The sequence below is a fragment of the Schistocerca cancellata genome, chromosome 1 (genome assembly GCF_023864275.1).
Source record: "Schistocerca cancellata isolate TAMUIC-IGC-003103 chromosome 1, iqSchCanc2.1, whole genome shotgun sequence".
Lineage (NCBI taxonomy): Eukaryota > Metazoa > Arthropoda > Insecta > Orthoptera > Acrididae > Schistocerca > Schistocerca cancellata.
Genome location: NC_064626.1, coordinates 516,107,804 through 516,122,099, shown reverse-complemented (window position 1 = coordinate 516,122,099; position 14,296 = coordinate 516,107,804). Strand labels below are relative to the sequence as shown.

Below are 14,296 nucleotides of genomic sequence, written 5' to 3'. Positions count from 1 at the left end.
TCCATTACTATTCTTTTATTTTTGTTGGTATTCATCTTACAACCTATTTTGAAGACACTGTCCACTCTGTTAAACTACTCTTGCCAGTCCTTTGCTGTTTCTGATGGAATTATCATGTCACCAGCAGAATTCAAAGTTTTTATTTCTTCTCCCTGAACTTTAATTCGTTTCCATGTTTGTAGATGGTTTTCTTTACTGATTACTCAGTGTACAAATTGAATAATGTTGGGAAAGTCTACAACCCTGTCTCACACCCTTCCCAACTACTTCTTCCCTTTCATGCCCTCCAATTTCAATGTAGTTTTTGTAGAAATTTTAGATAACTTTTCCTCCCTGTATTTAACCTCTGGTACTTCCAAAATTTTAAAAGTGTATTCCAATAAAAATTGTTGAAAGTTTTCTCTAAATTCACAAATTCTACAAATGTAGTTTTGCCTCTCTTCATTGTCTTATAAGATACATTGAAGGGTCAGTTTGACCTTGCATGTTCCTACATTTCCCAGGAACCAATTTAATCTTCTCTGAAGTTGGATTCTACCAGTCTTTCTGATCTTTTACAACTAATTGTTGTCAGTATCTTTCAACTATAACTTATTAAACTGATGGTCCAGAAATATTCACACCTATCAGCCCCTACCTTCTTTTCAAAAGGAATTATTACAGTTTTCTTTAAGTCTGAGGGTATTTCAACTGTCTCTTATATCTTGTGCATTAGGCAGAATAGTTTCCATGGCTGGCTGCTCTAAGGAGCTCAATAATTCCTGCGGGGATGTCGGCTACTTCAATGGCATCTACTACAACATAGATCTTTCACAGCTCTGTCTCTCTGTCACTCTATTCCTGGAGTACCATATCTCTGACTTTATCTTCATTCACTTCCTCTTCTCTTCCTACAATATTGTCTTCTAGTTTGTTTTCCTTAAATAGACCATCTATTTATCCCTTCCATCTTTCAGCTTTCCCTTCTTTGCTTAGTATTAACTTGCCATCTGAACTCATAATGTTTAAGCAGATGCTTCCATTTTCTCTAAAGGTATTTTTAATTTTCCTATATGATGCATTTACTTTTCCTCAAATTGTGCATGCTTCTACATTTTTGTATTTCTCATATAGCTAGTCCTGCTTTGCCATTTTGCGCTCCTATCAGTCTCAGTTCTTAGTTACACATATTCACATTTGTCTGATTCATTTACTGTGTTTTTTGTATGTCCTCCTTTTTTCTGTTAAATTTAATATCTCATGTGTTATATGAGGGTTTCTACTTGGCCTTGTCTACTTGCCTATTTGATCATCTGCTGCATTCACTATTTTATCTCTCAAGAATACAAATGCATCTTCTGTTGTGTTCCTTACCCCTGTTTCAACCAGTGACTGCCTAATGTTTCCTTTGAAACTCCGAACAACCTTTGGTTCTTTCATCATATTTACATCCCATTTCCTTAATTTCCTACCTTTTTCAAGTTCTTCAGTTTTAATCTGCAGATTGTAACCAATACATTATTGCCAGAGTCTACATCTGCCCCTGAATTTTGCTGCAGTTTAAAATCTTGTTTTGAAATCTCTGTCTTACCATTATGTAATTTATCTGGAACATTCTGGTGTACCCAGGTCTCTTCCACATACACAACCTTCTTTCATGATTTATAAACCATATATTAGAAAAGGTTACATTACACTCAGAGCAATATACAACAAGCTGTCTTCCTCTTTCGTTCCTCCCCTCCAGACCATGTTCTCCTGCTATTTTCTCCTCTTGCTCTTTTCCTAATGTTTAATTCCAGTCCCACATAACAGTTAACTTTTCATCTCCCTTTAGTATTTGAATAAGTTGTTTTATTTCATCCTACTTTCTTCCAACCCCTTCACCATTTGCAAATCTAATAGTCATATAAACTTGTACTAGTGTGGTAGGTGTTGGCTTTGTGTCTATATTGTCTACTATAATGCAGTTCATAGTATCATGGAACACAAATTCGTTTTTTCTTATTCATTATTAGACCTACTTCTGCATTACCCTTATGGCAATAGAAGCTATAAGGACTGATTAGGAAGGTAGGAAAATACATTTGCTTACCAAGAGTGACAGGACACTTAAGCAATGGGAGAGACCGACTGTGGTTTAATAACCATGTTAGAAATTTGATAAATAAACAAAGAGAAGTTCATTACAGATTTAAGAGAAGTAAAAACCTACTGAGAAACAAAGGTGGAGCAAAGAGAGAATGAGTGTAAGGAGAAAAGCATTCAAAGATTTTGAAAGAAAACCATGCCGTCCAATCTGACTAAAACCCTAGGAAGTGTTGGTCATATGTAAAATCAGTAAATGGGTCAATGTCATCAATTCAGTCACTGAGCAACCATGTTGTTGTTGTGGTCTTCAGTCCTGAGACTGGTTTGATGCAGCTCTCCATGCTACTCTATCCTGTGCAAGCCTTTTCATCTCCCAGTAACCAATGCAACCTACACCCTTCTGAATCTGCTTAGTGTATTCATCTCTTGGTCTCCCTCTACGATTTTTACCCTCCATGCTGCCCTCCAATACTAAATTGGTGATCCCTTGATGCCTCAGAACATGTCCTACCAACCAATCCCTTCTTCTAGTCAAGTTGTGCCACAAACTTCTGTTCTCCCCAATCCTATTCAATACCTCCTCATTAGTTATGTGCTCTACCCATCTAATCTTCAGCATTCTTCTGTAGCACCACATTTCAAAAGCTTCTATTCTCTTCTTGTCCAAACTATTTATTGTCCATGTTTCACTTCCATACATGGCTACACTCCATACAAATACTTTCAGAAACGACTTCCTGACACTTAAATCTATGCTTGATGTTAACAAATTTCTCTTCTTCAGAAATGCTTTCCTTGCCACTGCCAGTCTACATTTTATATCCTCTCTACTTTGACCACCATCAGTTATTTTGCTCCCCAAATAGCAAACCTCCTTTACTACTTTAAGTGTCTCATTTCCTAATCTAATTCCCTCAGCATCACCCAATTTAATTCGACTACATTCCATTATCCTCATTTTGCTTTTGTTGATGTTCATCTTATATCCTCCTTTCAAGATCCTACCCATTCTGTTCAACTGCTCTTCCAAGTCCTTTGCTGTCTCTGACAGAATTACAATGTCATTGGTGGACCTCAAAGTTTTTATTTCTTCTCCATGGATTTTAATACCTACTCTGAATTTTTCTTTTGTTTACTTTACTGCTTGCTCATTATACAGATTGAATAACAACATGGAGAAGCTGCAACCCTGTCTCACTCCCTTCCCAACCACTGCTTCCCTTTCATGTCCCTCGACTCTTATAATTGCCATCTGGCTTCTGTACAAATTGTAAATAGCCTTTTGCTCCCAGTATTTTACTCTTCCCACCTTTAGAATTTGAAAGAGAGTATTCCAGTCAACATTGTCAAAAGCTCAAAGTCTACAAATGCTAGAAACATATGTTTGCCTTTCCTTAACCTTTCTTCTAAGATAAGTCATAAGGTCAGTATTGCCTCACATGTTCCAACATTCCTACAGAATCCAAACTGATCTTCCCTGAGGTCAGCTTCTACCAGTTTTTCCATTCATATGTAAAGAATTCACATTAGTATTTTGCAGCCATGGTTTATTAAAGTGATAGTTCAGTAATTTTCACATCTGTCAACACTTGCTTTCTTTGGGATTGGAATTATTATATTCTTCTTGAAGTCTGAGGGTATTTCGCCTGTCTCATACATCTTTCTCATCAGATGGTAGAGTTTTGTCAGGACTGGCTCTACCAAGGCCGTCAGTAGTACTAATGGAATGTAGTCTACTCCTGTGGCCTTGTTTCGACTCAGGTCTTTCAGTGTTCTGTCAAACTGTTCACGCAGTATCATATCTCCCATTTCATCTTCATCTACACCATCTTCCATTTCCATAATATTGTCCTCAAGTACGAGTACATCGCCCTTGTGTAGACCCTCTATATACTCCTTCCACCTTTCTGCTTTCCCTTCTTTTCTTAGAACTGGGTTTCCATCTGAGCTCTTGATATTCATACAAGTGGCTCTCTTTTCTCCAAAGGTCTCTTCAATTTTCCTGTAGGCAGTATCTATCTTACCCGTAGTGAGATAAGCCTCTACATCCTTACATTTGCCCTCTAGCCATCCCTGCTTAGCCATTTTGCATTTCCTGTTGATCTCATTTTTGAGAGATTTGTATTCCTTTTTGCCTGCTTCATTTACTGCATTTTTATATTTTCTCCTTTCATCAATTAAACTCAGTATTTCTTCTGTTACCCAAGAATTTCTACTAGCCCTCATCTTTTTACCTATTTGATCCTCTGCTGCCTTCACTACTTCATCCCTCAGAGCTACCCATTCTTCTTCTACTGTATTTCTTTCTCCCATTCCTGACAATTGTTCCCTTATGGTCTCCCTGAAACTCTGTACAACCTCTGGTTTAGTCAGTTTATCCAGGTCCCATCTCCTTAAATTCCCACCTTTTTGCAGTTTCTTCAGTTTTAATCTACAGTTCATAACCAATAGATTGTGGTCAGAGTCCACATCTGCCCCTGGAAATGTCTTACAATTTAAAACCTGGTTCCTAAATCTCTGTCTTACCATTATATAATCTATCTGATACCTTCTAGTATCTCCAGGATTCTTCCATGTATACAACCTTCTTTTATGATTCTTGTACCAAGTGTTAGCTATGATTAAGTGCAAAATTCTACCAGATGGCTTCCTCTTTCATTTCTTACCTCCAATCCATATTCACCTACTATGTTTCCTTCTCTCCCTTTTCCTACTCTCAAATTCCAGTCACCCATGACTGTTAAATGTTCATCTGCCTTCACTACCTGAATAATTTCTTTTATCTCCTCATACATTTCATCAATTTCTTCATCATCTGCAAAGTTAGTTGGCATATAAACTTGTACTACTGTAGTAGGCATGGGCTTCGTGTCTATCTTTGCCACAATAATGCGTCCACTATGCTGTTTGTAGAAGCTTACCCACACTCCTATTTTTTTATTCATTATTATACCTACTCCTGCATTACCCCTATTTGATTTTGTATTTATAACCCTGTATTCACCTGACCCAAAGTCTTGTTCCTCCTGCCACCGAACTTCACTAATTCCCACTATATCTAACTTTAACCTATCCATTTCCCTTTTTAAATTTTCTAACCTACCTGCTCGATTAAGGGATCTGACATTCCACACTCCAGTCTGTAGAACGCCAGTTTTCTTTCTCCTGATAACGATGTCCTCTTGAATAGTCCCCACCCAGAGATCCGAATGGGGGACTATTTTACCTCCAGAGGACACCCCTGTCTTCAAGGTTATGCATAGATGAAAGAGAAAAAGTGCACACTAGAATCTCCCATCTGCTCTTAGTAGTGCTTCTCTGCTAATAACTTTTTCTAAATAACATGCCTGTGGTAGAGGTTCAGATATTTCAAAAGTTTAACTAAACATTTCCCCATGGACAACAAATAAAGCAAGTCAACTCAACAGAGTTCCTGGGTGTGTACATTGATTGCAAACTAAACTGGTCCAACCGTATCCTAGATCTAGGAAAAAGGCTACATTCTGCAACATTTGCCTTAGTCATAATTGCATCAACCACACGAAAGGATGCAATAAGAGCTGCTTATTTCAGATATTTCCAAGCACTTCTGTCTAACAGAATCATCTTTTGGGGCCATTAGTCCTTGGCAAGAAAGTTTATATTGCTCAGAAGAGAGCTATACACATCATGAATGGTGTGCAACCAAGGCACTCATCTGGAAATCTTTTTAGGGAACGTTATTTACAACGATATCTCAGTACATATACTCCCTTGTATGTTTCATTAATATAGACCACTCTCTCCAATAGTGAATATCATGGTCACAACACAAGGTCAAAAGAGAACTTTCATAGAAGCCAATCAAACTATACCCTTGCACAGAAAGGAGTAAATTGTACAGGCATCAAAATTTACAATGCTCTACCCAGTGTCATCAAAAGTCTTGTTCCTGAAACACCGAAGTTCAAGAGCAAATTGAAGGAGTACCTAATACAAAAGTCATTCTATTCAATTAGTGAATTTTTTAGTGCATAGGAGGAAGTTTTTATTATACAACTGAGTTAGCCATTCAATGTAAGCATAAATGTAAAATATTTGTCACTGTAGTGTAATATTGTTACTCAAATACTTTGATATTGTTAATTTGAATGTGTACATATAAGTATTAATCTTGATGTATGGAATATGTTTTATTTCTTCTAGTGTTCCATTATTTTACTATAAATCTTGTCATGGATTAAGCATGTTGTGTTCTGCTGTATTGTTAACATTGTAGAAATACTGACTCATTCCATATCCTTGCAACTGCATTGCTGTCAGGATAAATGAACTCTCAATAAAATAGAATAATTTAAATCCAATATTTAATATATTATTTTCAATGTGCTGATTCCCATGGTGCATATAGTTTTACTGGAAAATCTGTTATCAATTCAATTCAATTTATTAGCTTCCTTGTAGTACATCATCAAAATTACATAGGACTTGTCAATAAACATTACAATTTAAAATACATGTACATGAAAATTTATAATTGAATTTACTTGTCACTTAGACATTACAATTTTAATAGAACTATAAGAACATTAACATAAAAATATACAAGTGGGATTAAAAAAAAAAAAAAGCAAGTGATTCTCACGTCAAAGATTATTTCCATTCTTACATTAACACTGTTTCACACTTTCATAGAAACAGCAAGTATTTAAATGTGAGCAATTACACATATTTATTATGTCAGAGAAATATTAACTGCACTTTTATTGTCAATGATTCATAAACTCTTCAATACTGTAAAAACTAGTGTTCAATAACATGTTTTTTAATTCTCTTTTAAATATGTGCAGTTTTGGTATTTTTTTAGTTCTTTGGGGAGAGCACTGTAGAGGATTTTGGGTTGGTATAGTACACTTTTGTGATACATAGCTGTTTTATGAATTTCTCTGTGGAAATCATTCCTATTCCTCATTTCATAGTTGTGAAATTCTCTGTTTAGTGTAGAAAATTCCTCATGTTCTTTTAAGAAACACATGCTTTCATATATGTATAAGGATGGTAGTGTCATGATTTTTAATTCTTTGAAAGAATGCCTACAAGAGTCTCTATATCCTATACCTTTTATTATTCTGACTGCCTTCTTTTGTAGTCTAAATGAATGTATTGTTAGACTGTTGTTCCCCCAAAACTGTACACCGTATCTCAATAAACTGTGCCTGAATGACAAATAAACACATAACACTGTTTTAATAATACATGAGCTTTTAAGCATTCTAAGTATATAACATGTTTGACTTAATTTTTTGTTCAATGATATTACATGCTTTTCCCATCTTAAGTGTTCATTAAACCATACTCCCAAGAATTTAGTGTATGATACTTGTTCAATCTTACACTTACCCAGTTCTGCTGTAAGGTTAGTTTTTATATTATTTTTAATATATCTGAAGTTGATCCACGTTTTTTTTGGCATTCACAATGAGTGTGTTTTCATTAAACCATCTGTCTTCTTCGTCTGTTGCTAATGTGACTTTTTCCTGTAAGTCAGCTTCACTATTTGCTTTAACAAACAAACTTGTATCGTCAGCAAACAGTACTGCCTCTGCTTCAGATAGTTGACTTGGTAGGTCATTGATAAATATTAAAAACAGTAATGGCCCTAATACAGATCCCTAGGGTACTCCATTCAAAACTCTCTCGAACCTTGATGAATATGTCCTATCTGCATGGCCTATCTCCACCTTCTGATACCTGTCCAACAGATATGATTCAAACCACTTGTGGGCAACTCCATGTATCCCATAGGCATATAACTTCCTAACCAGTAACTTATGGTCGATGACATCAAAGGCCTTTGATAAGTCTAAAAACAATCCACAATTTAATTCCTTCCTATTTATGGAATTTAGAACAAGTTGCAAAAAATTGAAGATAGCTGTTTCAGTTGATTTATTTTTACGGAAACCATTTTGCGCATTAACCAATATTCTACTCTTAATAAGAAATTTGTATAGTCTATGATACATTATCCTTTCTATTATTTTTGAGAAACCTGACAACATTGATAAAGGCCTAAAGTTACTAACATCATATTTATCACTGCTCTTGTAAAGTGGCTTTATAGTTGACATTTTAAGTTTTGATGGAAACACCCCTGTCTTAAAAGATTCATTTATAATTTCAGTGAGATGTGAGGCTATGTTTCTTGCACTTTTTTTAATGACTTTGTCAGGAATCCCATCGCACCCACATGACATTTTATTTTTTAAATTATTTATAACATTTAGTACCTCTGATTCAGTTACTGGATATAGGAAAATTGTCATGTCATACATGGGGATTTTTACCTTGCTATTGGAATTGCATTTAGTTTTAATTAAATTTATGGCTATATTTGTGAAATGTTTGTTAAATATGTTGGCAATCTGAAGTGGGTCCTTAACAGTTTTATCCCCATTTTTAATGACAAAGCTGTTATCTTTTCTTTTGTGTCTACCTATATTTTTATTTATTACCTCCCAAGTTGAATTCATCAAAAGCCACACAGCATTTCCATTTCATCAAAAGATGTGTCTAATTAAACTTTTTACTGCATTATGACTTAGCAATTATAGTATGAGCTAATATGTATTTATAGACTTAATTCCAAGAATATATCTCCAAAAGAACTGAAATAGTATCACAGTATGGACTCATGATTTGTAATTATTATTTCATCAAGCATAAATTTCTAAGTACTTCATTTGTAAATGAATCTGAATCCTGTAAGATATAATGGAACTACAATAAAGTAAATATATCTACCATTATCTCATTGTAAATTAGTTTTGAAGATCATTTGCTTTGTAGACATAAGCTGTAGTTAGTTAGACAATATTATTCCATTCAGATTGTGATCTCAGAGGTTGTGCAGGACAAATGTGAAAATAAAATTTTTGATAATGTCAGATTACAATCTATACATTACATGAGAATGACATTTTAACCTACCTTACTATAGTTAAAAAGCTTACTTACTTTATCAAAATGCCAATGCTGTAACTGTAATTACCCCAATTTAATTTGTGTATTTGTATCCCACAGGTGGAGCAAACATGCCAAAAGCAGACAGCAGTCGCTTATTAGTAGGAACATGGTGGCTTGTTGTCCTTGTCCTAGTTACATCATACAGTGGAAACTTGGTGGCTTTCCTTACATTTCCAATACTAGAAGCACCTTTGACATCTGTCCGCCTTATGCCAGGAAGGAGACTTTCTTGGGGTCTGATAACTGGTTCTTCATTGGAACAGTTACTAAAAGTACAGTATCAAATTTAAATTACTTTCTGTTTCATTAAATTTACGTTTGTTCTTGAGTTTTCAGTCATTTATATTTTTGCATACATTTATGATTACTTTATCATCATTGATAGACCATTTACCACTGACAATTTCTTGTTTTTATACCTGTGGAATATTGTATCAGCACAAAATTACAATATCTCCCCACCACCTTGCCTTTTATTGCCTTCATGACTTGAACATTCCATAGAAAACCACATTAGACACTAAATAATTCATCTACATCTACATTTATACTCCGCAAGCCAACAGTGTGGCGGAGGGCACTTTACGTGCCACTGTCATTTCCTCCCTCTCCTGTTTCAGTCGCGTATGGTTTGTGGGAAGAACGACTGCCGGAAACCCTCCGTGCGCGCTCGAATCTCTCTAATTTTACATTTGTGATCTCCTCAGAAGGTATAAGTAATTGATGGGCAATGAAACTGCAGTGGGTACAAATTGTTTCTTTAAGCTTGAGATAGGGTTAAAGATTTTCAGTTTTATGAAGATACATGAAATTTAGCACTCATAAAATGTTATCTATTACTGCAGGTGTAAATACCACTTAGAATTGTAGTTTGCATAGAGACATGTTCACAGCCATCTCAGAAAACTGGTTCCTCTAGTTCTCATACATAATACAGGCTTGATGAATAAACTATCTTACCATGCTAATCAAAAAGCATAGGGGCAATCTTCATTGATTATGTCTCATAAGTACAGTTCCTGCTTTACATATTTGCCTAGACCATCATATCAGAAACAAACAAAATGACTTCTATCTTGAGTAAGGTTGAATTCTGTGCAATGATGACTTATTTATGAAAGATACTGATGAAATAAATTCATGATGGGGAAGGTTACATGATACTATATTAGTTGTATACCATAGATCCATCAGAGAGAAGTCTGTAAGACATGGAAATGAGTCAGATCAGTAGATAAAGATGGGGTACTGTTTAATATTTGTATTTGTAAGTAAATTATCATGTTGGTAGCCTTGTGTTTAACCTATTTAAAATTGTCCTTTGTTATCATGTTTGACTAGCATTGTTTGGAGGTGATTAAAGTTCATATTTTATGTGTAGTGAAAATAATGTGTTTTGAGATATGTGAACTAAATTTCCATCATAATATAATATTCTTTTTATCATTTATAGTCATGAGTTCCACATTAAACTCATACTGTTACTGTTGATCATGAGGTTTAAATTTAATTGTGCTCCTTTAAAAATTTTTGAGAACAGTATGCCTATCCTTATCCAAAAAGTCATTCACTAATTTCAGCATACAGTTACATGAGAAACAGGTAATTTCTGAGAATTTTTGAATGCTTACAAAAATATATTTCTGTATGTTACTGATGGAGTGTTTTGGATATGTAATTTATTTTGTAGCAGATCAGTTCTTGTGGTTCATAATCCTGGCAAGAATGAATTTCATTTTGAAACAATGCAAATAAACTTGTATTTTTAGAATTTTTAGAAGCTACCATTACCTCTTGGAGTATCCGTGAGAAATTTGTATTAAATCGGCATTTGTGATTTAGCTACTGTAGCAGATTTTCTAACTAACATGTTGTCTTACATCTAGTTTTCCCTTGAAGGGTGGCAGCCCTATATATTATCTGTATCTGTTATAAATAACTCTGTATTTCATTTTGCAAACAACTATAAGTAACCTCAAAATTTTTAGGAAACTAGTAATTTTTGCTTCTTGCTTTGTGTTGATTTAATATAAATCCCATTTTGTGTATTTTCTTCGATTATTATAGGGAATTAGCAACTTTTTAACTAAAAAAATGAATATATAGTCAGTGAACTTAATTTACAGTTATTTTTTCACTGCCTTGTAATACATTGCACCAGCCTGCGAATGCTGTTCTCAAATGTGGTATGAATTGTTTGGTGTTCGTAAGCAGCTAGAAATTGCCCTGACTACTGTAAAACAATTGGCAGCTGCTGCGTATTGGTGTTGGAAGAGCTCCCGGGAGTTGTGTACTTGTGATTTAAAGGAAGGAAGGAGAGACAGGAAGGGAATGTCCCATCGACATTGAGGTCATTACAGACAGAGCACCAACTCACATTGTGTCAGGAATGGGGAAGGAAATCTGCTGTGCCCTTTCAGAAGAATCATGCTGGCATTTTCCTGCAGCAATTTAGGGAAATCATGGAAAAACTAAATTTGGATGGCTGGATGCGGGTTTGAACCATTGTCCTCCCAAATGCAAGTCCAATTTGCTAACCACTGAATCATCTTGCTTGGTACCTGTTATATCAGTACCAGAGGTACCTCAAGTATTATCCTCTCCTGTGGATCCTGTCTCTGCAGAAAGTACAGGATCTGTCATTACTCATCCACTTGATTGTGAGTAACACGTCAATGTTAGATCTAGGCACCCTGTACAGGGAGGGCTCATGGTGTTGTACTGGTACATCTAACCAACAAGTTTTAGGTGCTCTCTCTCTCACAGAAACTAAAACTGCTCCAGTGGGACTAACTTCCCCTGTTTTGGGGAAACTTGTTTTGTACTGTCTCAAGAGAAGACAAATACAAAAGGGTAGGGGTCAATTAACCATTAGCTGTTCCAACGTACAGCAAATGATGGTACCCCTTAGGGGAATGGCAAAAGGGACAGGAAAGAAAACCAGGTGCACTCAGGATTTATGCCTGTGGGCCTCATTCAGCATGTTGAAGAGACTATTCCAGTAGCCATTGAAGGAACAGGATGCAGCCAGCTGCATATTGTGGTACAGGTCGGAACAAATGATGCCTCTCATTTGGACTCTGGAGTCATACTTGGGTCATTCCAGTGACTGGCAGAGAAGGTTGAGAATACCAGCCTTGCACATAGAGTTTCAATGAAGCTCACAAATTGCAGCATTGTCCCCGAGGACTGATTATGGCCCTTTGGTTCTGAATCAAGAGGAAGACTGAACCAGAGACTTTGAAGATATTGTGACAAGATAGACTATGATTTCTTGGACTTGCACCATAGGGTTGAGAATTGTAGGGTCCCCCTTAATGGGCTGGATGTATACTATACATCAGAGGCTGCTAACCAGGTAGCTGACTGTGTATGGGGTGCACACAAGGGTTTTTTAAATTATGCAACTCTCCATCCAATCCAGAGAGCGATAGCTGTTGGTAACCCAGAAGTATCACTGTAATATTGAAAGAAATGCTTCCCACAGGTAATATTATTAAAATCCTAGTGATAAACTGCCAAAGCTGGTTGAAACCTGCAACTGATAGCAGTGAGGTTTTGGGGGAAGAATTTAAGCGTATATCAAAAGGATAGGAGAATGGGAAATGGTGGTGGTGTATTTGTTGCAGCAGACAAGAAACTCAAATATGCTGAGATAGAAATTGCTGCTGCATGTGAGATCCTAGTATTGATACTATGTAGAGAGCTATTGGTTGGAAATAGAAATATATTTCTTGCAACAAATTTCATAAAGGAATAAGTGTAGTGAGAAGCAGTGGTTAGAATACAAAGTTCCTTGAAGAGGTTTCTGCATGATGTTCTTCAATTTACACCACAAATGATTCTTGTTATATGCTTTTGCCTGCTAAAAACTTTTGCTTAGTTTGATGAATTATCCCAGAATATGATCCCATATGACATAACAGTATGAATGTAAGCAAGGTATGCAATATCAGGGATGGGCATAAAATGATGATTGGATCCTTCTATGGCCCACCAGACTCATCACCTGATGTAACTGAAATCTTTAGAGAAAACCTCAGTTCACTTGTATGTAAGTTCACCAATCACACTGCAATCAATGGTGGAGACTTTAACATCTAACAATTGATTGGGAAAATTATAGTTTCATTAGTGGTGGGTGTGATGCAGTATCCTGTTTAGAGTAGATTAGATTAGATTCAGTTTTTGTTCCATAGACCCCAAAATGAGATGATTCTCATAAATGAGATGATTCTCATGGGTGTGAAACATGTCAGAAAGTATAACATAAAAAACATAAAACATTTGAGTATAATACTTACTACCCTGATAATTTGTCAGCAGGCTGTCAAAATAGGTGGGTACATTACAATATACTGCAACTGCTAATATTTTCAGAATTAGTACACTGTCAGAGAGAAACATTGTTGTGCTGTTTTAATAAATTTATCATACACAAGATACAAAATCTTGACTGTTGTGAATAAGCGCTGTCAAAACTGAAATCCAAGAGACATTTTTCCATAAGCTGGCTTGTTAAGATATTAGTCTGTAGAGTAAAAGGAGTTGCTTGTCAGAAAGTCTTTCAAACTCTGTTTAAACTGTGCTTTATCTGAAACCAAGTTTTTAATGGTTGCTGGCAGTTTACTGAAAATGTGTGTTCCTGAATGTTGGATCCCTTTTTGTATCAAGGTAAGTGATTTTAGGTCTTTATGTAGATTGTTTTATTACTAGTACTGAGCTATTGGTTGGAAATAGAGATATATTACTTGCAACAAATTTCATTAAGGAATAAATGCACTGAGAAGCAGTGCTTGGAATACAAAGTTCTTTGAACAGATTCTACATGATGTTCTTGAATTTGCACCACAAATGGATCATATTATACCCTTTTGCATGCTAAAAACTTTTGGTTGGTTTGATGAGTTATCCCAGAATATGAACCCATATGGCATAACATAATGAACGTAAGCAAAGTACGCAAGTATATATATATATATATATATATATATATATATACCTAAAAACAAAGATGATGTGACTTACCAAATGAAAGTGCTGGCAGGTCGACAGACACACAAACGAACACAAACATACACACAAAATTCAAGCTTTCGCAACAAACAGTTGCCTCATCAGGAAAGAGGCAAGGAGAGGGAAAGACGAAAGGATGTGGGTTTTAAGGGAGAGGGTAAGGAGTCATTCCAGTCCCGGGAGCGGAAAGACTTACCTTAGGGGA

General features: G+C 35.7%; 1 protein-coding gene across 1 annotated transcript in view; it reads left to right on the top strand.

Moving 5' to 3' along the window:
• Nucleotides 1-14,296, top strand: part of LOC126187640 (ionotropic receptor 93a) — a 285,197-nt gene that overhangs the window by 213,918 nt on the left and 56,983 nt on the right. The window contains exon 14 of the mRNA XM_049928878.1: nucleotides 9,133-9,347. Coding sequence (XP_049784835.1) covers nucleotides 9,133-9,347 — 215 coding nt within the window. The remainder of the gene's footprint in view (nucleotides 1-9,132; nucleotides 9,348-14,296) is intronic.